This window comes from Marmota marmota, unplaced genomic scaffold, assembly GCF_001458135.2.
Source record: "Marmota marmota marmota unplaced genomic scaffold, marMar, whole genome shotgun sequence".
Classification (NCBI taxonomy): Eukaryota; Metazoa; Chordata; class Mammalia; order Rodentia; family Sciuridae; genus Marmota; species Marmota marmota.
This window is the reverse complement of record NW_026000093.1, coordinates 10,652,429-10,678,603: the sequence shown is the minus strand read 5'-3', so window position 1 is coordinate 10,678,603 and position 26,175 is coordinate 10,652,429. Positions and strand designations below refer to the sequence as shown.

The 26,175-nt window shown below is 40.1% G+C and overlaps 1 protein-coding gene across 4 annotated transcripts in view; it reads left to right on the top strand.

The window, feature by feature from the left end:
• The window catches only part of Sulf1 (sulfatase 1), a 175,169-nt gene that overhangs the window by 132,392 nt on the left and 16,602 nt on the right, over positions 1-26,175 (top strand). For all 4 annotated transcript variants that reach the window (XM_048782937.1, XM_048782936.1, XM_015485814.2 and 1 more), the window contains 10 exons: positions 3,247-3,397; positions 4,544-4,719; positions 6,400-6,528; positions 6,809-6,865; positions 7,619-7,748; positions 19,783-19,999; positions 22,449-22,701; positions 24,062-24,158; positions 25,048-25,142; positions 25,458-25,523. In XM_048782937.1, the coding sequence (XP_048638894.1) occupies positions 3,247-3,397; positions 4,544-4,719; positions 6,400-6,528; positions 6,809-6,865; positions 7,619-7,748; positions 19,783-19,999; positions 22,449-22,701; positions 24,062-24,158; positions 25,048-25,142; positions 25,458-25,523 (1,371 nt within the window). The remainder of the gene's footprint in view (positions 1-3,246; positions 3,398-4,543; positions 4,720-6,399; positions 6,529-6,808; positions 6,866-7,618; positions 7,749-19,782; positions 20,000-22,448; positions 22,702-24,061; positions 24,159-25,047; positions 25,143-25,457; positions 25,524-26,175) is intronic.

Below are 26,175 nucleotides of genomic sequence, written 5' to 3'. Positions count from 1 at the left end.
GGGGGGGAGAAGCAGAGGCGGTCTGTCTTCCTTTAAAAGGCAAATGCTTCCAACTCCCCACCGCCCACTGTGCTGCCCCACAGGGATACCCCCCTCCATATCATCCCAGAACTGGAGGTCATCTCCCATAACTAGAAATTAAGAACAATAAAGGAGTGGGGGGGTGGACAGCTTTGACAGCAGACCCTGAACTCTCCCTTTTAATATAAGCCAGATTTAACATATGTCATTCTGTAAATCCGAGAGTCCAATTTGAGGCTTGTAATTTGCTGCAACCCTCCCTCTTCCTCGAAGGGAGATGGGACCGAGGCCAAGCACATCAAGGTAACTGGTGGAAGATATAATTTGCCCACAGTGAGCCTGTGTGTCAGTTTCCTATTGTAATTTCTATTTGCATTGAGGTTTTGTGGTTTTAAGAAAGTAACTAGATTTATTTTTAAATTAAGCCAACCCCAACATCAAAGGCAAGAAGAGGGGGATGTTTATGATAAAGAAACCCTGGATAATCTTTTATAGCTGTGTTCTCTTTCAGGGCACGTATCAGTAAATAGTTAGGAGACCTTTCACGACCAAGTTGCTTTATTTCTCTAACCTCAAACAACCCCCAGGGATGAAAAGCCCTTTGCGAGGTGATCTGGAAGTCCCTCTCTCCTGCTCCTCAATCTCTTGGTCTAACCCTGTCTGTAGCAGGACAGGCTGCATCAGGGATGAGGAGTACAGCCCCAGTCCTCACCTTCTTCTCTTCCCACCATGCCTTAGTTCTGGATATGAGGAGCCTCTGCAGGCCCCAAAATAGGAACCTATGGTAGGCAAGAAGAAATTTTATATTAAAAGTTTCTCTTTAAAAGAATGACAGATGCTACCTGAAGAGTTTTCATTTATTTATTTATTTTTGTTTTATTTATTTTTACTGTGGACCTGAAGCATTTTACTACGATAGGATTTTTTCAACCCAAAGACTTACATGAAGTATATTTGTTATTGGTTCATGAAGGAAGCTTAAGGACCTCATCTAGGCCTGGTCAAATAATATATATGTGGAGCTGGGGATGTGGCTCAAATGGTAGCGTGCTCACCTGGCATGCATGAGGCACTGGGTTCGATCCTCAGCACCACATAAAAATAAAATAAAGATATGTGTCCACCTTAATAATAATAATAATAATAATAATAATAATAATAAGTATATGTAGTTGTTTCACCAAACAGCCTTTTTATTTTATTTTATTTTTTTGGTGGTATTGGAGATTGAACCCAAGGATGTTCTACATTTGAGCTCCACCCCCATCCCTTTATAATTTTTGTTGTTGTTATTATTATTATTATTATTATTATTATTATTATTATTATTTTGAATTTTGAGACAGGATCTTGCCAGGTTGTCCAGGCTGGCCTTGAACTTGAGATCAAAACAGCTTTTTAAGAAAGGGGTAATGAAGCCCTTTTTACAATGAGCATGTCTAGCCACATGCTCTTGCCCACTCTGGAACACGTCCTTGTAGATGGAAGTTGGCTTACACTTCTAAGCATAACTTATACACTTTAAGATACAATGTCTCTGGGTTTAACTGGTGTTTATGCTGTTGCCCTTCTGCTCAGGTAACCAGTGTCCATACTGATCATCAGAGTAACTATGGAACAGGAAGTCAATAATTCCTACGAGCATTTTCTCCTATGGAAAGGGAGGTTTTGCAAATCCCCTAGCAGAAGAAAATGTGCATTTCTATGGCTCGGTGTGCACAGGATTGTGCCAGTGTACAACCATGTGTCTCAGAAGCTCCATGTTTTTTTCCCAGAGGAAATTCACAGCACCACAGAATTAAGAGAGTACTCTGCCAGTCTCCTGAAGTCACTGGGCACACAGTGACTGATTGTTTCTCTAGTTTTATAATATGAATAGTGGCCCAGGGTCCCCTTTAGTAATTCTTATCAACAATCTTTCACTGATAGACATTTCTCCAGAACAAAGAGGGCTAATCAGATTTTTCCATCAACATAGACTGCTGCTTACCCATTGAGACTAGCTATTTGTAAAGTCCTGGTTTGGAATCAACCCTCACTTGACTTTTTTTTTTTTTTAAGCAAGTGAGCTTTGGAATCCAGTTCTGATTTGACCCCTGATGAACTGTTAATCTGGAGAAGTCCTTTAACTTTGCTAAGTCTTGGTTTCCTCATCTGTTCAATGGATATAATAAACCTCTTTCCCAGGACATCTGAGATAACTGAATGAGTTAATGGCATATAAAATGCTTTGCACAATATCAAACACGTGGTCAATACTCACAACCCCTATATACCCAATAATGTTTAAAGAGAAGGTTCCAGTGGGTTATGGTCTAGCAAAGAATTCAAGTGTAAATAAATAATTCTGAGTTTAAGAACTGCTGTAGTGTGAGTCTGCATTTCAGGAACACAAGGTGGTAGTATCTAATGGTTGAGGGACTTGGACTTCAACAGGAAGGTGAGATATTTTTTGGGTCCCCAGTGAAATACATTCGACAACACTTGGGTCTCTGGGTTAGACTAAATATAGATTTGAACTAACCTATCCTAGACCACTAGGACCTACTTACCTGTGGTTAATAAAAATCATGCCCTGTATCCCTCCTGATTTGTCTATGAAATGAATAGCTTTCATGGTAAACATGTATGTTGAAGACATCGTCTTGGCTATAATTCCAGTAAGTGTAATTAATGGTGTTAATACACAAGATCAGGAATGAGAAAAACTCATAGAGATATATAAGTAATCAATAAAATGCTCTTAAGAAATTCAAGAGAAAAATGCACTGAGGCTGTGATTCATCTTCATTTCACATAACATTTGCAACTCTATTTAATAGCCTAATTAGCAATAAAGTTTTTATGAGTTAACATCACCCTGAGAACATTCCCTTCTGTATTACTGAGTTTTATCTGTAGCTTTGTAACATAACCATAATCGTGTTGTTGGGTTTCTTACACATTTTATTGGATGAACCCCAAAACTTGCACTAATAACCTGTTCAGCCGCCAATCTTGGTTTCATCTATTTTAATTTATATACCCTCATACCCTCAGAGAGTAAATTCTTGGAGGGGGGTTGTGAGGATTCAGATCTTCTTATAAACGCAAAGAGGCAAACACTCCAACTGTGTCTAGATTGTCTTTCTTAAATATGATTATTTCACAACCTTTAACTGAAGATATCTCCATAAATGACTAAGTAAAAAATGTATGATAAGTTTTCTCTCTGGATGTTTTCAGAACTCCTAGTTATAATTATGCACCAAATATGGATAAACACTGGATTATGCAATACACGGGACCAATGCTGCCCATCCACATGGAATTTACAAATGTTCTACAGCGCAAAAGACTTCAGACTTTGATGTCAGTAGATGATTCTGTGGAAAGGGTAAGCACAGGGATGAGTTTCTGTTTAACTTCCTTTGGGTACATCCATTCTTGCCAATTCCGTTCATTCCTTTCTGATTCTGGCCTCATATTAAAAGAGAGAGTGTTGGATGACTTATTCATGTCTCCTTTATCTTGTCCCTGTTCTGTTTTTCTAGTTTGGTTCTTAAGGAGCTGGTGACCAAGGAGAGAAAAATCAAAGCATCATAAATCAGGCCATACCCTCAGAAATTAAGCCAATAACGTAAATGACTGTCGCAGTTCCAGAACTAGGCAATAGGGATGGGTGAGAAGTGTGGCGAGGTTAGGATTAAGTGCCCTATAGAAAGCAAGCAGCAATGCATAGCCCCAACTAATTTTTACCATTTAGAAATGAACATAAACTATCAAGTTTTCTGACTTTTAAAAAGAAACCAGAAATACAAAAATTTTCATTTGAAATTTCCTGAATTTTAAAATCAAATAAGACACACCTAAGGCTGGATCTACCTAGATCAGGCTGACAGGCAGTCTATTTTTAACCCTTGGTTGTTAGATTTAAAAAAAAGTAATGAAATTAAGATTTGCCTTAGCAGGGGATTTTCAAAGTAAAATTTATAAAGTTTGGCGGTAGAGATTGTTTTGTGCCTTGTTACGTTTATGTTTTATCATCATTGCTGCTGTTTTACTAAACAGATGAACAAAACCTGTTAGTAGAACGTCCTGCCTTCAGAAAAGTGACACTTGAACTGTATCGTTGGGTCCTTCCCTTCCAGGATTGTAAGCAATTAGAAAACGTGGTTCATGTTCACGTCTGTCAGTCTTATTGTAGAATTCTTGTTTTCAAAAAAATAATGGAAAGCTGGGTACAATGGCACTTGCCTGTAATCCAGAGACGCGGGAGGCTGAGGAAGGAGGATCACAAGTTCAAAGTGAGCCTCAGCAAGTGTGAGGCTGCTAAGCAACTCAGTGAGACCCTGTCTCTAAATAAAATACAAAATAGGTCTGGGGATGCGGCACAGTGGTTGAGTGCCCTTGAATTCAATCCCTGGTACCAAAGGAAAAAAATATATATATGAAAAAGATTCAGAGTAAATTGTGGCAACACCATATCATGTCATCTTGTGACTCAACGATGGGTTCTGACACATCCTGTGCTGTGTTGCAGCTGTATGGCATGCTCGTGGAGACGGGGGAGCTGGATAACACTTATGTCATTTACACCGCTGACCATGGCTACCATATTGGGCAGTTTGGACTAGTCAAGGGGAAATCCATGCCATATGACTTCGATATCCGCGTGCCTTTCTTTATTCGTGGTCCAAGCATAGAACCGGGATCAAGGTATGTATTTCTCTGTCTGCAATATCCGGCTGCCTCAGCTCATGCACATCTGAGATAATCCAATTACTAATCTCAGTGTCTGGTTTCCTTTCATTCAAAACAAAAAAAGGTTATATGTAGGTTGGTAATTTAGAAGATGAAAACCTTTACCCACTGCCATGTGTTAAATTAACTAACATGTACTGTTTAAACAGAAAAGAAAAATAACTATCGATGATTAATTCTCTCAAATTGATCAGAATCCATATCTTTTTGGCCTGTGTACACAGACAGAATGTGATTTGGGGAAACAGATGTCATCTTTACCTTCTCTGAATCAGAGAGAGATACACTGCTTTTTTTTTTTTAAAACAACCAATACCATTCTCTCAGTTTTTAATTTTTTTTTTTAATTAGAAGAGGGCGGGGGATGTGGTTCAGTGTTGGCATGCTGCCTAGCATGTGCAAGGCACTGAGTTCAATCCTCAGTACCAAAAAAACAAAATCTCTGCCAGGTGTGGTGGCACACGCCTATAATCCCTGCAGCTGGGGAGGTTGAGGCAGAAGGATCACAAGTTCAAAGCCAGCCTCAGCAACTTATCGAGGACCTAAGCAACTCAGTGAGACTCTGTATCTAAATAAAATATAAAAATGGGCTGGGGATGTGGCTTACTGGTTAAGTACCCTTGGATTCATTCCCTAGTACCAAGAATCATCATCATCATCATCATCATCATCATCATCATCATCTAAATTTTTTTTAATTACTGAATTTTTTAAAAATTAAATGTTGTAAAGCAAGATTTACTTTTTAAAGGAAAGATTTAAGTGGCTAATTTCTATTTCTGTCACCTTGTCACCACTCGCTGGTCACTGCATCCCTTTCCATCTCTATTTTCCCATGATAAAATGGGTTCCACATGTCTTATACCATGTTTTGTATAACATGAGATCTTGTGCATAAAAGAATTACATGAAGGTTAAAAGAAAAGCATGGAAATATATTTCAAAATGCCTGTCATCTAGCCTGGACCCTGATATACCATTGGATAAGCTAGACAGGCATGTACATCCTGTCCCTGGTTCTGCTGGAGGTGGCGACAGGATACATAACCCAGATTTTCTAAATCTCACCCAAGTGTCTCCTGTGTGCGTCACAGTGCACACTGAGGAGAGGGTGATGGGAGTAAGAAGGATTTCTCTGAAGAATGTTATTATGTCTCTTATGATCATTAGCAACACCCTGGGAATTGTCACATCTATAGTTAGAAAGCTGTATGTTGGAAAGCCTTGGTAGCCTTGGTTAGATTCAACTCCGAAAGTCGTATGTTCTTTCTGAGAATGTGGATTTTTAAAGCCCTGGTTCAACAGAGGAGTTCTGGACCTGTCAGGTTTTAGAAGAAAGTATACAACCCACAAAAAGATAAAATCAGGCCACATCTTGTCTGGCAGTGTGGCTGGAGCCCAAGGGTATGGGCACTCTCTCCAGCCCAGCCTCCTCCCCACCAAGAGTCCATTAATCTTGTTGTGTGCCATTGCTGCTTACTCTCCCTGGAGAGATCCCACCACTTACCCCTGGGAAACCAAAGGTGAGGGGCTAGAAGAGTTGAAGACCAGTGAGTCACTGCTGTGGAAAGAGCAGCCTTAGATGCCACCCTCCACTGGCTTTGGGGCTGAGCCTAACCATCTGTGTCTTTGCAGAGTCCCACAGATTGTCCTCAACATCGACCTGGCCCCTACCATCCTGGATATTGCTGGGCTCGACACGCCTCCTGATGTGGACGGCAAATCTGTCCTCAAACTTCTAGACCCAGAAAAGCCAGGAAACAGGTGCGTCAGAATTCCTTCTCTCAGCCATCCCCAAGCACCCGGGACTCTGGCTGGCTCTCAGAGGCAGGCAACAGCTGAGAAAAGCCAAGATAAAATACGCTTTACCCGTGCAGATGGCCCCGAGCTGGGCCTTTCTCTGCTGCATGTGAATAGCACATGGATGGAGATGCAGTCATGGTCTACAGGAAGTGAGGGGTGTTTCTTTAAATAAACTGTTAGCACAGATCCATTTGGAAAAACATCCAGATGCCAGCAGTAAATATTATTATTTTGCTTTCAGGTTTCGAACAAACAAGAAGGCCAAAATTTGGCGAGATACATTCCTAGTGGAAAGAGGGTAATTATTGGTTCCTGGGGTGCTTCTGGGAACCAGTCCTAGTGGGCAGCTCTCCCTGATGGATATTTTCTTTCTTCCTTTTATTTTTTTTTTCTCCCTCCTATTTTGGTTTACTAAGCATGTGGATTTTGCAAGCCTAGTTGCAAGATTGAATGGTTTTGCTGCTTATTCTCTCCTGGCCAGGGGAGTAATTATTCCTGCATCACAATTGTAAAGAATAAATTATCGAGAGATGGGGCCAAAGCCTTTGCATCAGTACTGATTTACTGTTGCATTTCTCAACCTTGGTTTCTAACCAGACCAATCAACTTTCTCAATCAGCCTTCCCAAGTCCTTCTCTAATAGCCTCCAAGGCATGTCTGGTCCCCTACCTTCTATTTCTTTTCCTTATATTCCTGTCATCACTTTAAACATATAAATTTAAGCCATTATAATTATTTCCATAGTCACTTTGGGTTCCCCTTTTGATTGGTTATGCTTATTGCCTTGTTTTTCTTTGTACATAAATTGGGAGAGAGAAAAGCATTTATGTCATTATTTATTAGCAAGAAGAACTTGAGAATGCCCAATGTGTCGAAATTAAGGCAAGGGCTCAGAAAATGTTGAAATCCTATAGACAGAGCTTTAACATTTACATCTTGCTATTTGAAGCATGTAGAGTCATGCAACAGGGGGAAAAAAATAAAATAAAAGAATGGGCAGGACTCAGGAAGGTAATGCTGATCACTTCTCACTTTTCCCTTTCTGTCAAAGCAAATTTCTACGAAAGAAGGAAGAATCTGGCAAAAATATCCAACAATCAAATCACTTGCCTAAATATGAGCGAGTCAAGGAACTGTGCCAACAGGCCAGGTACCAGACAGCCTGTGAGCAGCCTGGGCAGGTGAGTGACACCATTCTTCTTCACCATCATTTATGCTCCTCTCCATTACTGACTCAAAAGATTTTCAACTTACAAATAATGTACATTTGTGTAAATGTAAATTTCCTTATGGTCATGAGGGCAAGTTCATTGTCACACCTCTTCACTGACAGGCATGTGTTACTGGTTCACACTGGCCCTCCTCATCACTACTTGAGCTCCCTCCAGTTAAAAAATATGGTGCTCTCAGATAGAGATTTCTATGCCTAAAGACAATGCTTCCACCAAGAAAAAAGTTCCTGGGGTTCCTGTTAACGAGTCATCAAACAGTGATCACAAGGTCAAGACATGGGTAGATGCTGAGCCTCTGACAGTGTAGCACCCTAAGAGACATGATGGGGTGTTCCCTCCCTGAATTAACGTTAGATGTCATGAACACAGAGCAGAGGATAGAATTTATGACCAAGGTCAAGAAAGGAAAAACAAAACCACATTTCTGTATGTGCATTGTTTCCACCTTTACTCACAAACTTTTTGACATCAAATATTTCATTGTGATAAATCTTCATTAACAGAAATATTAGTGAAGTTAGTACCTATTATAAGAAAAAAAGAAATATTACACAATGAATTAATACCACTTCTAAAGAAAGTGAAGATATACAAACCTTAGCAATTTTAAAAACTCTTGATTGAAATCTGTGCTAACTAAAAGGAAAACTATACAAGCTAAAAGAAAATACTGTGTCATGTTGACAGATTGAATTTCTGCTAAAATCAGAGCAACTTAGAATAAAATCAGAGGAAAGGGAAAAGAACTTTTTTATTTTTTATTTTATTTTTAAAATTTTTGTTTATCTTATGAAAAGCACAATACACCAGATTTTATATCTGTATTCACTAAATTTAATCCTGATCTCTTTGAGTGAGGTTAGGTCATTTCATCCCCATCTCACAAATGGGCAGATGGTAAGTGGCAAAGCTGAGATCCAAAGAGGAGTTACTGATTCAAAAACTCAAGCCACTTGCTGCCCTCCAAGGTAAGCTACATTAAATAGATAAAGAGAAGTTCAAATCCTAGATGAGATTTTAAAGTTTCTCTGACCGCTAGGTATTCACAAAATTCGCCGATGCCAGTTCAAGATAGCAGAATGGGCAGCCTGACTATTATCAAAATGCCCTCATTCATTATGGTATTATTATATGGTAGCCAGCATATTAGGTAGATGATCAAAATAAACAACTTGATCCTACCTCTGTATTTCCTTATGCTTTTTTTGTACACAGGATCCCTTTGAAATATAAGAAGGTGGGGGGGGGGGAGAACTGTCGAAGGAAGGAATAAAATCAGGCCTTCAAGTTCTTCTAGGAAGTCTTTATTTCAAGTGTTTAGTGGAGGAGCTTAGACCTATTCATTATATTTTAATTTGAAGTCTTCAAATCTTTCTCATGGCAGCTCTAAGTATTATTATGAATAAAGCTTCAGAATTGTTTTGTAGCTCTATGATTCTTATGAGCCAACCTCAATAGACTAATTTACTTTTATTCAGGAGTTGAAAATGTTCAGTGTTAAATATATCTCATGCAAATTGGTGATCTTATTCCTCTTTGAGTCCTCTAAATGGGAGTACGATAGCCATTTGGGAATAAGGTACACTGCCTCCCTACCTTTCAGGATACAATTTTGCAAATCTCTCCATATGGCTTGTACTGAAATTTTAATATATGTCCTAAAAGGCCAAACGTAGCGTTAACTGGATGATGGTACTTGAGCATAAGCTCAGCACTCATGTGCTAAATGCTAACTGTATTAAAATTTTAATTTTACTTTTTCATATTTGTCTCAACTTGTTTTGCTCCCATGAAATTCTTTGATATCTGGCTCCCTGGAAATTTCCTATGCTGTTTTATTTCTATGTGAATTAGTCTGAACTTAGATTCCATCACATGAATAGGAGGAACATTTACAAGCATCTCTTTCTTTAAAAGTGCCTGAATTAGTGGAATGAAGAATTAAGCTTTGCCCTGAAGGTAATTCCTTTCTACAGGATTTTTCAATTTGGGCAGAAATAAAGACCTAGCAAGATTATTAGGTTGCCTCAATCTTCAGTGAATAGTTGTTCTAATCTTGTAGTTGCTAGTGTCTGTCCCCAGGCCAGTGAGATCAGCACCCCCTGGGAGCATCTCAGAAATGCCAGTTCCCTGGCACCCCACACCACTGAATCTGAGTCCCCAGTGGTGCTTTAAGAAGTATTCAGGTGACTCTGAAGCACATTTCTGGCCTCCTGGTGGTGCCTAAATCACAGCTCAGGAATCTGAGAACTGGACTGGGGTTGTGGCTCAGTGATACAATGCTTGTCTAGCACATGTGAAGCACTAGGTTCGATCCTCAGCACCACACAAAAATAAATAAATAAAATAAAGGTATTGTATCTGTCTACAAATAGAAATAAAACAATTTAAAAAAGGAATCTGAGAGCCTTGAAAATCTTGAGCCTCTTCAAAGCAGTTACCAAATCTGTGGATCAAACCGCATAATTTATTGAGTTCTATAGAATTTTATCTCCTGGCCCTTTGCTCTGACTACTTTCCGAAATGATCTTTTTGGTGACCATGTCACTGACTTAAAAGGAAACAACAAAACAGAGTCTAGAACAATGAGATTCTGTTGTCCAGGATCAAGGTGACAACTAAGGCTAAGCCACTTTGCTTGGAATCCACTGTCTTGATGTGGGGGTCACACCTGGCCTGTGCCCTGCTTTCTTCCTCTTATCCAGGTAATTGCCTACACGATAAGGCAGCACAGTTTTAGGTTTGACCCTCTATGGGGTGTAGCAGAAAAAAATCAGCACCATTAGCCCCCTTTACTCCTAATCCCCAGGGAGAGCGTATGGCTCCCTCCCATTACACCCCTGTGCCTGGTTACCCAACCAGAGCCAAGAGGGGGTGTGTGTGTGTATAAAGCAGAGTAAATAAATAAAGGAAGAAAGAATAGGAGGTTAAAAGGTTTGGGTTGGAAAACAGTTACCTCCACTTTCTAACAGTATCTTCTTGAACAAGTCTTTCAATTTCTCCTGAGTTGCAGGTCTTCTATCTCTAAAATAGAGAAAATTAACCTCGCTCTTATGAGGATTAAGTAATACCATACATGTAAAGGACTAGGTGAGACTGAGATCTATTTTCTCCACTGTGTGAAGGCCGGGTATTGCTATTGTTCCAGGCCGACCTACCTGTTGTTTTCATTTCTATGAAACCAGCATGGAATTAAAATGGGCCGGAATCCCAAGCGCTTGGCATCAGTCCTTGACAATGTGCACAGAGCAACCAGCAGAGACTAATTAAGACAACATGGACATATGTATTTACACTACTTCCATGTTTCTGAATTAATCCAAGACAAAATGTGAATTCCCACCATTCTCTCAGCTAGGCATTACACCACCCCCCAAGCACATTTCTGTACACACACGTGTACATGTTCATGTGCAATTCTCAACTTTTGTCTTAAAAGACTTCTGTTTACCAGAGAATGGATCCATGATGCTCAATTCTGGCTACACATGGGAATCACCTGAGTGAGCTTTTGAAAACCAGTAATGCACCACCTCATCCCAAACCAATCAGATTTTAAATGTCTTAATGCAAGACCAAGGCATCTGTATTTTTTTTTTTTAACAATGTTAAAAACCCCAGGCCTAGAATCAGAGAATGTCAAAGTTAGAAGGAGTCTTAGCAATCTTCCAGTTGAATGTTATCATTTTCCTGATAAGGAAGTTTTGGTCCAGAAAACTTAAGCTAACCTGCATCTTTTCACCTCAAATTGAGTAGTTTCTAACCTGTGACATACAATCTCTTTGACAGGTTAAGATGGTAGATTTTTTCTTGAACAAGTCAAGAAGTTAAGATGGTAGTTAAGTTAAGATGGTAGATTTTTTCCCTTCAAAACTGCAAATGGCATTTGCTATTAATGGTAACAGCTACTCACAGCACCTAGGGTGTGTTTCTCAGCTCTGACTGCACAGCAGAATCTTTAGAAATGATGCAATGGATCACTCCTGTAATCCCAGCACTTGGGAGGCTGAAGCAAGAGAGTCAATCACAAGTTCAAAGCCCACCTCAGTGATTTAGCAAGGCTGTAATTAATTTAGGGAAACCCTGCCTCAAAATAAAATATTAAAAAAGGGTAGGGATGTGACCCAATGGTTAAATGCCCCTGGGTTCAATCCCTGGTGCAAAAAAAAAAAAAAAAAAAATGCTGATGTTCAAGTCCACCTCAGGTAGATTATGTCAGAACCTTGCGAGTAGGGATGCAGGTATCAGCTCTATTTCAAGTCCCTCTATTTCAAGTCCTTGGGGATTATTTCTCTGAACAGCCCAGGTTAAGAACCATAAATGCCAAATGAGTATTATTGGGTGGTATTTTTTTTCTTTTTTCTTCCTCTAGGTATAGACATCATCTCCTTAAATAAGAGTTGCATAAAAGAGAAATTCCCTGGGCATTCAATTGGGAAGGACTTTTTTTTAATGTATTCTCTGCCATTTCATGGGAAAAAGAGAACCTTGATTTGTTTTTCATAGAGCAAATGTCCTTTGTTGAGTTGTTAAATTCCAGCATCTTGACAGTTAGTTTGCCTTTCTACTATTATGTCGATAACAAATCAGAGATGATATCAAGCAAGCTGGTAGAATTGTAAAGGAAACTAGGATGTCGTTTGTTGAGTAGAAACCAGTTTAGCTCCAGGATCTATGTTCCTCAGAATGAATGAAAAAAATATATATATAAATATATATTACACACACACTCCATATGCCTCTGGCCCTTTATGACCCCCTGCAGAGCATGAATTAAAATATTTATTTATATTTACTAGTAAGTAAATATATATTACTAGTAATATATATTTACTAGTAAGATCTGGCTAGAATTGTTAATTTACCAGAAATTGACAGCCTGTTTCCAAAAACTCCCTGAACCCTGGTTAAAAAGCACAGCATGGCTCCAGGCATCCCCTACACCCCTGGATTCTGGGGGCACACCCCAAAGGACTGAGCTCCTGCTGCCATCCTCCGACTGAATTCCCACCTGTACTCAGGCTGTGTAGACCACTCAGCCTTCTAGCCTCAACCTCCACTGAAGCACACCTCTGAAAAGTTGTGCATCTCCTTATATCTTTTGCTTTTGTGCATTTGGTTCCAGACAAGTCAGAAACAAATGTAAGTACAGGCACTTGACACAAAAACTACACCGTGTGGCCCCAAACTCTTTACACCCTGTCTTCTTTTCCACCACTTCCCAACAGCCTGCTCTGGTCAGGTGCTCATCCCAGTTTCTGATCTGCATGTGAATTGCTACTTCTGCCTTCCCAAAATGCTCTCCCCTCACTGACTCCCATCTGAAGACCCACCCCCTCCCCCAAATCATTCTGCTTTTGAAGGCACCATTCAAGGGGCCTTGGGATTACACCCTGGGTCCACCACTTTCTTGGTATGTGACCATGGTGAGTTACTTAACTTCATCTGCCTCACTTTGTTCAGCTGTAAAATGGACATAATAATACCTACCACAGAGCATTGCTGTAAGAATAGTTTAAATTCATGTCCATATTCAGGGAACTATTTTTCATGATGTTGATACTGGTCTATAGGATGATAATCAAATTGTCAAAATCAGATTGTCAAAATTACTGTATCATTATTACATTTCAGATTACCGTGATTTGACCTGCATTATGCCCAAATCCATATAAGATACCTAATAACAGAGAACCAGTATGTGTATATGTGCATGTGTGTGCATCACATTAAGCTTCCATTGCAGTTTACATTTTTTGTCTCTTATTTATTTATTTGTTCATTGCAGTTTACATTTGAAAAAGCTGTAGTCAAATTTTTTGTTTCTTATTCATGAAAACAGGCATAAGTGGATCCAAATATGAATATTAAAAAATCCTTAACCAACCTGGAATCTATGAAATTCAAAGTGTAGAAACTGCAATGATTGCCTAGTTGTTACTTCAGGTAGAAGAAGTAACCAGAGATGTACCATCATCTAACATTCTGCTGAGCACCGTGCCTGGAAAACTGTTCTATATGACAGATATTGTGGCCATTTGAGGCTAAAACTCGGGAAAATAGACTCTAGAAGAGTGACAAATGTTAGTTCATGTGTGTATGTGACAAAGTCACAGCCTTTTTTGGCCATAGAGGGATGCACCTATAGTCCCAGCTTTTGGGAGACTAAGGTGAAAGTTTTGTATGAGCCCAAGAGTTTGGTATCAGCCTAAGAATTATAGCAAGACCCCTCTCAAATAAAATAAAATAAAAGCTACAACCTCCCCCTCTAAATAGTTATGAGGTACAGTTTACCATCAGGAAATACTGATCTGTTCAGGAATTAGGTAAACATTTATAAAGGTCTGGTCCAGTTTCCTGGAGTGAATCTTCTCCTCAGAACTCCAAAGCACTTAACAATTGCATCTCATGACTTACCCTCCAGGCCAGGAGAAGCAAGTATTGTTTTGCCAGGTGTGGAATCTGGAAGAACAGAAAGAGTCTGCAGTGTGCTCAAAGCCATGAGTTAGCAGCAAAAGACAGTTCAACTTGAGGTCTTCAGATGCCCAACCCAGTACTTATCTCTATTGAAAAATGGCTCCTTCTCATCAAGTTTACATTAGCTGTAATTGTTTGAGTAATAAATACAGTAGTGTGAGGGAATGGATCACAGTAATAGCAGCTGTGTTCCAGAGCACCTGCCATGTGCTGGCTTCCTCCTGTGGATAGTCTGTGATGCTCAGGGCTCTGCCCAGGCTTCTCACAGCTGCCTTGCAGAGGGCCACAGAGCCGTGTGATAGAGGGGGCTCTGTTTAAATCCAGGCTTTCTGGTTTGAAAGTGTAGAATTTTTCTTCAAGCCACTCCAAATGGGTATTAAATACCCTTCCCAAGACCAAGACAGGATACAGGTGATATTCACTGTCCTAATAAATGACTTAAGGTAGTTGTGTAAGTAGAATGAATAAATTCATATAAAGTGCTCCAGACCAGACCCTGGCATCAAGTAAGAGTTTGATGGTTCTGATGATAAATATGATGATGAACAAAACTGTTTGAAAGGTGTTTGATCTATTTTGATATATTTCTCATCAAACTCTCTATGCATGTACCCTTGTACCAAAATAACCATTCCTCCTGATTTATACATAGGCAGATACAATGAATCAAAAACACTAATACAAAATTACCTAACAGAAGAGTTCCGTTTTGATCTGACTTCCAGGAATTATTCAGAATTAAGGAGACATGTTCCTTGCTCTTTATTCTGGGTTCCAGTGAAGTTGGAAAGACTCAGATAAAATAACAACTGAAGAAATAAATTAAATTCTTTTATTCAGCACTGTGCCCACACTAGATGTGCATAATATTTGTGGAATTGGTGTGTACTAAATTACTGGTACAAACTGATAAATTAGAGAGGTAGGAGAAGAACTGAAATGATGTACTCCCAGGAAGCAGAAAAGGAATGTGCAGAGTGAGGGTAAAGATAGAGACAATCAGATCTGGCAATTAACTGATTTACTGATAAACTTCAAGAGAGTAGATAAAAAGCAAGTCCGTGTGACAGCTAAATTTCTGCAGAGCTCATTTCTGGGGCTGATTGCGTGTTCCATTAACAGGTGCCTCCCCTGGGCTCAGATTTTCATCTGAAGGCAAAATCTTCTCTTCTCCTTGTTTTGACTGTTTAAATGGCTTGCAGCATTGGTTTCGAAGTAATTCTTTACAAAAATTTCCTTTCTCTGCCTCCATCTATAAACTCTCCCAGCAAAATCACCATTTTTAGTGGCAGCTATTTCAAGGTTTTATTGCACAGTCATAAAAAGTGTCATGATATGGAACACTAAAATGACTGTGGTAAATGTGTGGTAATTATATTTCATTGAAATTCCTAGTATGCTTGCCACTAAGAAGATTTTCGAAGCCTCTAGCTAATTACTTCATCTAATAGGGTCTGTAACTCTTTCAGAGGGTCCATGGTAGAGAAAGTAATTGACACTTGTCAGTGACTCTTGCTTTACCCCAGGTAGGTGTGTAAAAATATGTATACCTAGAGTGTATATGGATGTACGTGTGTGCATCTGTGCACAAATACACACATATATGTGTATTTGATTTTGTGTGATACCTCATCCACACCAGAGACACTGCCAGACAACTAGTGTGGTTAAATTCCTCTTCAGAAAAAAAAAAAAAAAACCTCTCTTTCCCTTGATCTCTATCCTCACAGGAAATCAACCAGGAATTTGGCTAATGGGAAAATGTAAGTTAGATTCCAAATACACTAAGTTGCTAAAAATTCTGCCTATGTCTTTGGGTTCCATAAGAATCTACTTACACCATCATTTTTTCTGGGCCAATGAGAAAAAAGCAGGTTTTTTGTTTTGTTTTTTGGTTTTTTTTGGTACTGGGGATTGATTGAATCCAGGGGTGCTTGACCGCTGAACTGCATCCCCAGCCCTTTTTATATTTTATTTAGATACAGAGTCTCACTGAGTTGCTTTAGGACCTTACTAAGTTGCTGAGGATGACTTTGAACTCACGATCCTCCTGTGTGAGCCTCCGAGACACTGGGATTACAGGTGTACACCACCATGCCCGACTAAAAAAGCAAATTTTAAAATAGATTTGGTGATGACAATTCAGAAAGAAAGAAAAGAAAAAGAAAAGAATTTACTATAATTGTGTGATATAAAAATTAATACTTGAAGCAAGGTGCCTGTAATCCCAGCATCTTAGAGAGCCGAGGCTGGAGGATCACAAGTTCAAAGCCAGCCTTGGCAACTTAGGGAAGCCCTAAGCAATTCAGTGAGAACTTGTCTCTAAATAAAAATATTCCTAAAAAGGGTTGAGGATGTGATTCAGCAGTTAAGCACCCCTGGGTTCAATCCCCAGTACTGAAAAAGAAATTTAACATTTGGCCAGGAATAATGGTGCACTCCTGTAGTCTCAACTACTAGCAAAGTAGGATGGGAAAACAGCTTGAACCAGGAATTCATAACCAGCCTGGGCAATAAAGCATGATCTATCTCAAAATAATAATAATAATAATAATAATAATAATAATAATAATACCAAAGTCAGTGTCATTTGCAACCACAGACAGACCATTATTTATTCAAAAATAAAATTGGTTCCATTTTTCAGATAGAAGGTAGAGTGCTTCTTAAGCACCTATTTGCCTATGGGTTTGAATGCACTGGCCACTTCTTTTGCTATTGGAGGTATCAAGTAATCAACTCTTACTTTTTAAATGCTAGAGGTAGATACCTGGTAGATGGAGAAGTCTCAAGTCATTTGGATTTAAGAGATATAGATACCTTCAAGCACTACTAATTCCCAATTTTTTGGAGCTATGAAAAGTTATTTATTTTGCAACACTTTTCACCAGCAAGAATCCTATATGGAATATAGCTATTTTTTAGTGTAGTTGTCTCTCAGTTTCTGAAAACTTTTTGAGAATTTCACAGCATCTTCTGGAGCTAATTGGACATAACTGTGAGGGTCACTCTCCCAGGCCTGGAAATCCAGGGTCTCCAGCAGAACCTGGCAACAGGTCACATGTAGTTTTCCACCAAGTGTAAGTCACCTGTCAATAACCGTGGAGAGAGAAAGGGGAAAACTGGTTATTCTTAAGTAGAGCACTTGTCCTGAAGGATTGATGCGCTGGTTGTATTTAATAATCCAACTGGAGTCATTTTCTGACCCAATTACATCAGTACATTTCTAGACACACCTTTCTTTGCACGAGCCGCACCCGTAGATACCTACGTCCTCCTCAAAGTCTCATGCATCTGAGCTATTCTGAAATATATCCCTCCTTCCTTCCCAATGGACTCCAGATGCAAAGAGGACCCAATTGCTAATGTATAGCAGGGGCTCTTAACCCCAACTGCACATAATAATCACCTGGAGAGCTTCTGAAAATTCCAAGGTCCAGCCAATTTGAGAACTCCACATGTGACCTACCTCCCTTGGGCCTGATCAAGTTAATTTCACGTTATTTTTAGTTAAGTCTTCTCTAAATCCTTAGACTATTCTTGTTTGTTCCCTTTTCATGAGTCGATTAATAGGTTGCCTTGATTCTCTCACAGAAGATGCTAAACATTCAAGACATTCTAGCCAAGGTTGGATGTGGTGATGCATGCCTGTAATCCCAGATACTAGGGACGCTGAGGCAAGAGGATTTCAAGTTCAAAGCCAGCCTCAGCAACTTAGTGAGGCCCTAGGTAACTTAGCAAGACCCTGTCTGAAAATAAAAAATAAAAAGGTCTGCACCCCTGGGTTTAATCCATGGTAGTTAAATAAATAAATAAATAATACATTCTAGCCAACCCACAAATAAAAGTATACTTTAAAATGGTTTGAAACAAACAAATAACAGCAAGCGTATAAAGGGCTAAAACAAAATCATAGAATGAGCTATATCTATCTGGTGTCTGGGAAGTGTCCAGTAGAAGTATCAAAGCAGCCCGGAGTTGCATTTCTTCAATGTAAATTCCCTTAACAGAAAATGGAGAGTGACTCTAGATCTCTAGTTCATCATGATACTTCTGTGTACAGGTTTCATTCACCTGCTTCCAAAGCCTTCTGGGACCCTTGGCCAATCTCAACTTGGCATTAGTATATTTTTTGCAACTAAGATATTACTCCCAATGTGATATGGACACAATGAGGGGATAGATAGGAGATCATTTTAAATGGTGCATGAAAGAAATCTTTTAAAAAATATTTATTATTTAACAGATTTGGAAATATATAAGTGGCACAACACATAATTTTGTAGATATTATTGTGTTGGCCACAATTTAGAAATATGTGCATTTCAAGTTATCAATACATAGAGGCACATAGGTGATATTCATAAATAGAAAGGGGGGAAAAGATAAAAAGTTTGATAATGCTCCATTTGTCAGTACTTTCACCAACTTTGGTCAACTTCTAGTTGAGGTTGTATTCTTCCTGACTCCCAAGTTAATACATGAAGGAGGAGAAGGGGTGGGGGTACAAGTAAAAAGAAGTTATTAAGTCCTTCCCCCCGCCACCGGGATTGAACTCAGAGGTGCTTAACCACTAAGCCACATCTGTTTTTATATTTTATTTGGGGACAGGTCTTGGTGAGTTGCATAGGGCCTCCCCAAGTTGTTGAGGCTGGATTTGAACTTGTGATCCTTCTGCCTCAGCCTCCTAAACCACTGGGATTACAGGCATGCCCACCAGGCCCAGTTTAAGTCTTTAAATGTAGAGAATCCCATGAAATGACCTCCCCCACTCCGAGGGTGAAGGGCTATTTTTTCAACCAGTTACTCAGGAAGTGTTGGGTACACTGAGCCCTGAAGCAGTGCCATACTTATTTAGAAATGAACCTATAGCATCTGCAGCAGGCTTGATAAGTAGCTCCAAGTAGAAACCAAGGGCAAGTTCCCATGTGTACCCACTTCTCCTAGCAGCGTCTCACAGGGTGTGCAGGATTTGTAGTAAGATAAGATGAAAGGCAACCTGGCCAGTTTGCCAGCACCTGGGATGTTCTCTGATTAAACCCATTTCTGTCTTCCTCATGTGCCACCTTTCCCTGTCTGGTGTTAGAAATTCAGGGCCAGAGAACAAAGCAGCCAGGTTTGTTTTTCCAGAGCAAGAGGGGTCTGGCGAAAAACAGCCCTGACAGCTGTGCCTGGGTCTTGGTGAAGGAAGGGCTTTCACGTGTTTCTTCCAAGACTGTTTAGTCTGCATGCTGAGGATTCATATATCAGTTTTTGGCTCTCGTGTCATTGGGGTAGTTCTGATTTGCATTGATTTCGTCGTCATCTGTATTTGCCTATAATGAAAGAAGTGTAGCTTAGAACGGAGTTATTGCAGGGTCACTTAAAATTTGGCGTTCTTCATTCATTCTCACAGCATTGACAGTGCTTCTTTAAAAGGGTGGGTGGGCGCACTCCTAAGGCTGCAGTCCTTAATAAATAACACCTGGATCTGAATCCTCAACTCCTCTCCCGTTGGCTTTTGCAGAAATGGCAGTGCATTGAGGACACATCTGGGAAGCTTCGAATTCACAAGTGTAAAGGGCCCAGTGACCTGCTCACCGTCCGGCAGAGCACGCGGAACCTCTACTCTCGAGGCTTCCATGATAAGGACAAAGAGTGCAGTTGCAGGGAATCTGGTTACCGCGCCAGCAGAAGCCAGAGGAAGAGTCAGAGGCAGTTCCTGAGAAACCAGGGGACTCCAAGTAAGACAAACGTTTGTGACCACCGCAATGGCAGGCCACAGTCTTAGATAAAAGTTCCCCTTTCGACATTTCAGATATTATCAATGCACAGTTCTCAGACCAAAAGAAAATCATTGTTCTGTTTCAAATAAGAAAGCTAATATTAAATTGAAATTTCACTCTCTAAATATTCCCACGTAAGCATAGAATGAAAATAGGTTTAGTAAAAACACCAAAAGCAAGACTTACGTACAAATAAAAACTATAAAATGGTTATTCCAAAGGGTAAAGTATAAGGTTTAGGTCCATTTTATTTTACTTCCATGCTAATGTCCTGATTTGTCTGCCTTAAGTTGCTTTAAACAATAATCCAAGGCATCAATGCATATGCATTTCAGAGGAAAAGCATAAACACCTTTTTTTTTTTTTTAGGGCATATATTTTAATCTGTTATGGGACAAAATATATATTTTTTTAGATTTTGTCAACTTATTGGATATTGTTAACTGACAGGGTCAAACTAGTTGAATTTGGTGTGAAATGTATGACCTGGAATTCTATTTATAAAAATTATCAGGCCACTTTGAGATACCTATCATTATTATAAATATGAAAACCAGCCGGCCCACACTTTCAGTAGAAGAATGAGAGTCTGGCGCCATCTATTGGAATAATGTGAAAAGTGGCTCACTTCTGTGGTGTTTTCTATACTCCTTTGGAAATAAGAAACATGAATTCTGTGGCCAAGATCTGGAAATCCAGTCACTCATAAGAAAAATATATGCCCTTAAAATGATGTTTTTATCTTGGACGAGAGGTTTTAGGGTTATGAACCCTAGATCATTCATCCAAAATCATGAGTGTATTCTTTATATATGTGCATATTTTTCTCAAAGTCGATTAACTTTCAACAAATTCTTAAAAGAATACATAACCCAAAAAGCTAAGAAGATTTTTCTTCTTCCTGAGGGAATATTCCAGTCTCAAATCATTCGCATAATGCTATCAAATTCAAAATCAGAATTGGAGGTGTAGCTTAGTGGTTTGCCTGATGGATAGAAAGCCCTCTTCCAATCCCCAGCACCAAAAAAAAAAAAAAAAAAGAAATTAAAAACCAACAGGGGACAAGGTCTCCTGACACTCTCCTTGGGGAACAAAACTGAATCACAAAAGTTTATCTTAGAAGCAGAGTCATTCCTTCTCTTTAGAAAGTTAGAGATCACACATATTTTTCCACGTCAGGCACAAGCTGTTTCAATTGCATGGAATATCGTGTGTTTGAGAGCAGAAGTGAGTTTTTTTCTTTTTTTCTACAATAGTAGAACTTGTGGGCATGCCCCGTGACCCGCTATCATGAAGGCCCACCACTCAACTGAACAGGGCAAAGTCCTACAAGAGCTGTCTTAGAGCATAGAGATTCTGATTCCTCGTCCTATCTGCCCCCTTCTTTTTATTTTAGCAACAGGTTGGAGAGATAAGGCCAGAGGAGTGTACCCACAGAGTCTAAGTGCATCTGGTAAACAGGGGACAATGTTTGCACATTAAAGTTCTTAGCTGGGTGGGACCCAATGAGCAATTAGTAACATTCCATGGTCACCAGAAAACATGCTGGCCTCTGCCTTGCCTTACCCTCCATTTGCTAGATATGGAAAGTCACTTGGCTGACACAAGCAAAATTTAATTATTTTTTAAACATATCTTTCCCTATTTGTGCAAATACAAGATATCTAGAACATTCAGCTTTTGTAAAAAAAGCAGCCCGAAGTAATAGTAAAACCATAGCCTGAGAGGTTCTAGTCCTAACTCCCACTGCCTTGCAGAATCTATGTGATGGTCAAAGCTTCGGTTCTCTCATTCATAAAATAAGGATGGTAACACCAACTCCACGAGCTTGTTTTGACAATCTTAATAAGGATTATAGATTCAAGATAAATAAAAGGTCTACAAAACATAGCAAAAGCTCAGTACATATTTGGGGTGAGGGTAACTGGGGATTGAATCCAGGGGGACTTTACCACTAGCTACAGCACTATTCCTTTTTATTTTTTTATGTTGAGTCAGGGTCTCTCTAAGTTGCTGAGTCAGCCCTGAACTTCCAATCCTCTGCCTCAGCCTCCTGAGTCTCAGATTACAGGTGTGCGCCACCACACCCAGCTAAGGATTATGAATACCGTAATTGGAAATATAGTTTTATCCAAACGTCTTAGTGGTTCATGTTGAGAACTAAGTGTAAAAGTGCACAACCTGCCATCAGTGGAAAGAACCTTGGAGATCACCTAGGTTCGTCCCCTCAGTTGAGACTCCCATGAGATGACCATGAGGTGGCATTGCCAGAGCCCCGCGATGCCCCAGAGCAGAGCAGCCTGAACTCCTTGTCCCTCTCCAAGGCCCTCACAGTGCTGGTGATCATTTTCTTCCTTCCTAAACTGCATCAGATCATCCATATTAACCTCACTTCCCTCATTTGCAGAGTACAAGCCCCGATTTGTCCATACCCGGCAGACACGCTCCTTGTCTGTTGAATTTGAAGGAGAAATATATGACATAAATCTGGAAGAGGAAGAATTGCAAGTGTTGCAGCCAAGGAGCATTGCCAAGCGTCACGATGAAGGCCACATGGGGTTGGGAGGTCGCCAGGCTGCCGGCGGTGGCAACGGGGATGAACTGCTGGCAGACAGCAGCAATGCCGTGGGCCTACCAACCACCGTCCGTGTGACACACAAGTAAGAAGGTTTTGGTGTTCTCTAGGTTTCAGATCAAAGTGGCCCCCTGCCCCAGATCATCACCGCTCGCACTTTGTAAAAGGTAGTATCAACTTGGCTTTGGAGAGGCAGGCCAAGGCCTGGCCTCCAGGACACCTGGGGGGTTAAGGAAGCCACAAGGGGTGTGCTTTGTGTTCAATTTCTCATTAACGCTAATCAACTGGGAATCCAGCCAGGGTGATTCTGCACATCTTGACTTAGCAGGCCTGGGGTTCCTGCCCCTAAGCACTTACTCTTTAGTAGGCAGCAAGAAGCAGATGGAAATGGTTATAGGAGCTGGTAGAGGCTCTTCCACATGCATGGTCACTGTCCCTTAGAGCATTGTAAAGTCACAGCCTCAGAAACAAAACACAGGGATCACAAAGAAGCTCTAGAAAACTGGTGTCGTTTGGGGATGGGTGTAAGTTGCAGAAAACGCCTGACCTGACTCAGATCATAAAAGCAGAGAAATCCTCGAAGTCTAGCAGACAGGCAAGCGAAATGACTCCCCTGTGGCTTTCAAGGACTCACGTGGCCTTTGGTTCCTCCCCAGATCAACTTACTCTCTTGATAAAGAAATGTTTTCTTTCTGACATTATTAGCAAGACATTTGTTTTTTTTCTAATGTCATCACTTTGGGAACATGGGGTACTGTGAGTTCTGCCACGGTTTTTATCTCTGGGACTGGTCTCCAGGCACTTGTAGTTGTTAGAATTACACGCTAAGAGATTTAGGCCAGGGTTTGTTTCTCTGACAGCAGAGATTGACCCATATCCCACCTACTTTCTCTCTCTCCCTAACACTTTTTCTTTGCTTCAAAGTTAATGGAGGAACAAGGAGTCCCTAGTACTAGGGCGGGGCGGGCGGGGTGGGGTGAGGGGGGAAACTTGACAGAGTACTTAAGACAAGCTCTTTTTAGACAAATGAATGAAACAGAATGATTATTCCCATTTTAATTCTGCATTTCTTCAAATAAGCCATCTGCATTATGGTTGTGGATACCTCCTTTACTTTTCTATGTGCATTTGCTCAGGCTTTCAAAGCTTGGATTTAGGGTGGAAACAATTCATGGGTTCATAATGCAAGCTGCCTCCCCAGGTGATCTCAAGGATGATCTTAGTCACAGAGAGGTGACACTCTCCTTTGCCGGAACAGTAGCCGGGGACACATTCTCATTTACCCTTGTCTAGGGATCAGCTCCAATCTCGCTGCTTCTACCTACTAGTAAAGGGTTTTGAGGATAATAAGTTCTCTTTGCTATCTATCCCTTGTGTTTTTTAATATTAGAATATAAACTTATTTCTCAAGTTTTTATTTTTGTTGTTGTTATCGGTTTTTGCAGGTGTTTTATTCTTCCAAATGATACAATCCATTGTGAGAGAGAACTGTATCAGTCAGCCAGAGCCTGGAAGGATCATAAGGCATACATTGATAAAGAGGTCAGCATGATGTCCTTGTAAGGTTATTCCAAGTCCAGATCATGCATGGTGGTGCACGCCTATAATCTTAGAGGCTGAGGCAGGAATATTGCCAGGTCAAGGCTAGCCTGGGCAACGTAAAGAGACTATCTCAAAATGTAAAAATTTAAAAGAAGATCTGGAGATATAGCTCAGTGGTCAAGGACCCCTGAGTTCCATCCCCTTACCAGAAAAGTAAATAAAATATAGACAGATTCAGTTTGCCAGAATCTGGCAGGATGGGACATAACCACTGTATGCATCACCTTTTTTTATAATTCCATGAAAAATAGAAAACTGGTCAAAGTATTTATAATTCTCCTGTGGGTTTAGTGATAGTCCTGCTGAAAACAAAACAGGGTGTGAGAAGAGAATGTGGATTGACTCAATGATATTTTGACCATCTGTTCAACAAAAGGATTCAGTAATAAAAGCAGCACCTGTTAATGTTTATCCATTACACTTCAGCTGGAATACAGAGATAGATGTATTCTATGCCTTGTTTGTTTTTAAATTAATTGCCATCTTGAATAGTTATAACTAGGGAACACAGTAAACAGGATGAAAAGAAAAAGTATTTTGGAAAGAAAATCCTGAGGTTGCCAGGAACGGTTGCACACATCTGCAATCCCAGCAGCCCAAGAGGCTAAGGTGGGAAGATAATAAGTTCAAAGCCAGCCTCAGCAACTTAGGGAGATCCTGTCTCTAAACAAAAAATAAAAAGGGCAGGGGGGTGTGGCTCAGTGGTTAAGCACCCCTGAGTTCAAACCCTGGTACAAAAAAAAAAGAGAGAGAGAGAGAGAAAGGGTGGGGGCAGAAAAAAAGAAAGATCCTGATGTTAAAATGTAATGATTTGAATACATTTTTCCAGATTGAAGTTCTGCAAGATAAAATTAAGAATTTGAGAGAAGTGAGGGGACACCTAAAGAGAAGAAAGCCTGAGGAATGTAGCTGCAGTAAGCAGAGGTGAGCATGTGCCCATCCCTTGGTCTGCTTTCTACACCCATTTTTACACAGCTAGAGTGGTGAGCAGGAGGCTCATTTCTCTTTTCCCAACACCAAGCTTCGTATGAATGCATTAACATAAAGTATTATGACCTCACCTATTTAAGTCAAGTATGCCATGAATTTTAAGCAAAAGATTTTTTTTTAAAGTCCTAACAAACCACAATAGTGACAACAGAGTAATTGCCTGCCGTCTATGTTGCTTTAAAAAAAAAATAAACTCTTTGATCAAATGCAAGGTTATGAAGACTCATTTTGTAACCCTCTGGCCTGCAGCTATTACAATAAAGAAAAAGGTGTAAAAAGACAAGAGAAATTGAAGAGCCATCTTCACCCCTTCAAGTAAGTGACTCCTTTTTCCGTGTTTGCTGGGAGTTGAGAACCGTCCACTGGTCCCTTGAAAAGTAGCAAGGGATCCTGAGGTTTCAAATGGTGCTGTTTTGGCAGAGATAGATCCACATAGGTCCTTGACACATAGTTCAAGCCTCACCAAGGGACCACGCAAGGCTTCTGTAATCCTTTGACGGACAGCCATGCGGAGCTTCCTCTGTAACCCTGCCTGCACACTCTGCTACTCATAGGAGACCAGGAATGGGTTTTTCTGCATACACTGCCATCTGTGGAAAGTGGCTAAGAGTTACAGACCCTCTTAATTAGGTCAGTGTGTTCTAAAGAGCAGCCTGTTATAGCGTTGAATTCTGAAACTGCAAAGAAATACATGGATATTTTAAAATAATCCAGAATTTGCATATAAAAAGAGATTTAGCATTTGAACTGCAATGAAGTTTAATCCTTGTATGGGAAAAGCAATAAATAGCTGGGCATGGTGGTGGTGTACACTTGTAATCCAGTGGCTCAGGAGGCTGAGGCAGGAGATTCGCAAGTTCAAAGCCAGCCTCACAACTTAGAGAGGCCCTAAGCAACTTAGTGAGACCCTGTCTCTAGGGAAAAGAAGAAGAAGAAGAAGAAGAAGAAGAAGAAGAAGGAGAAGAAG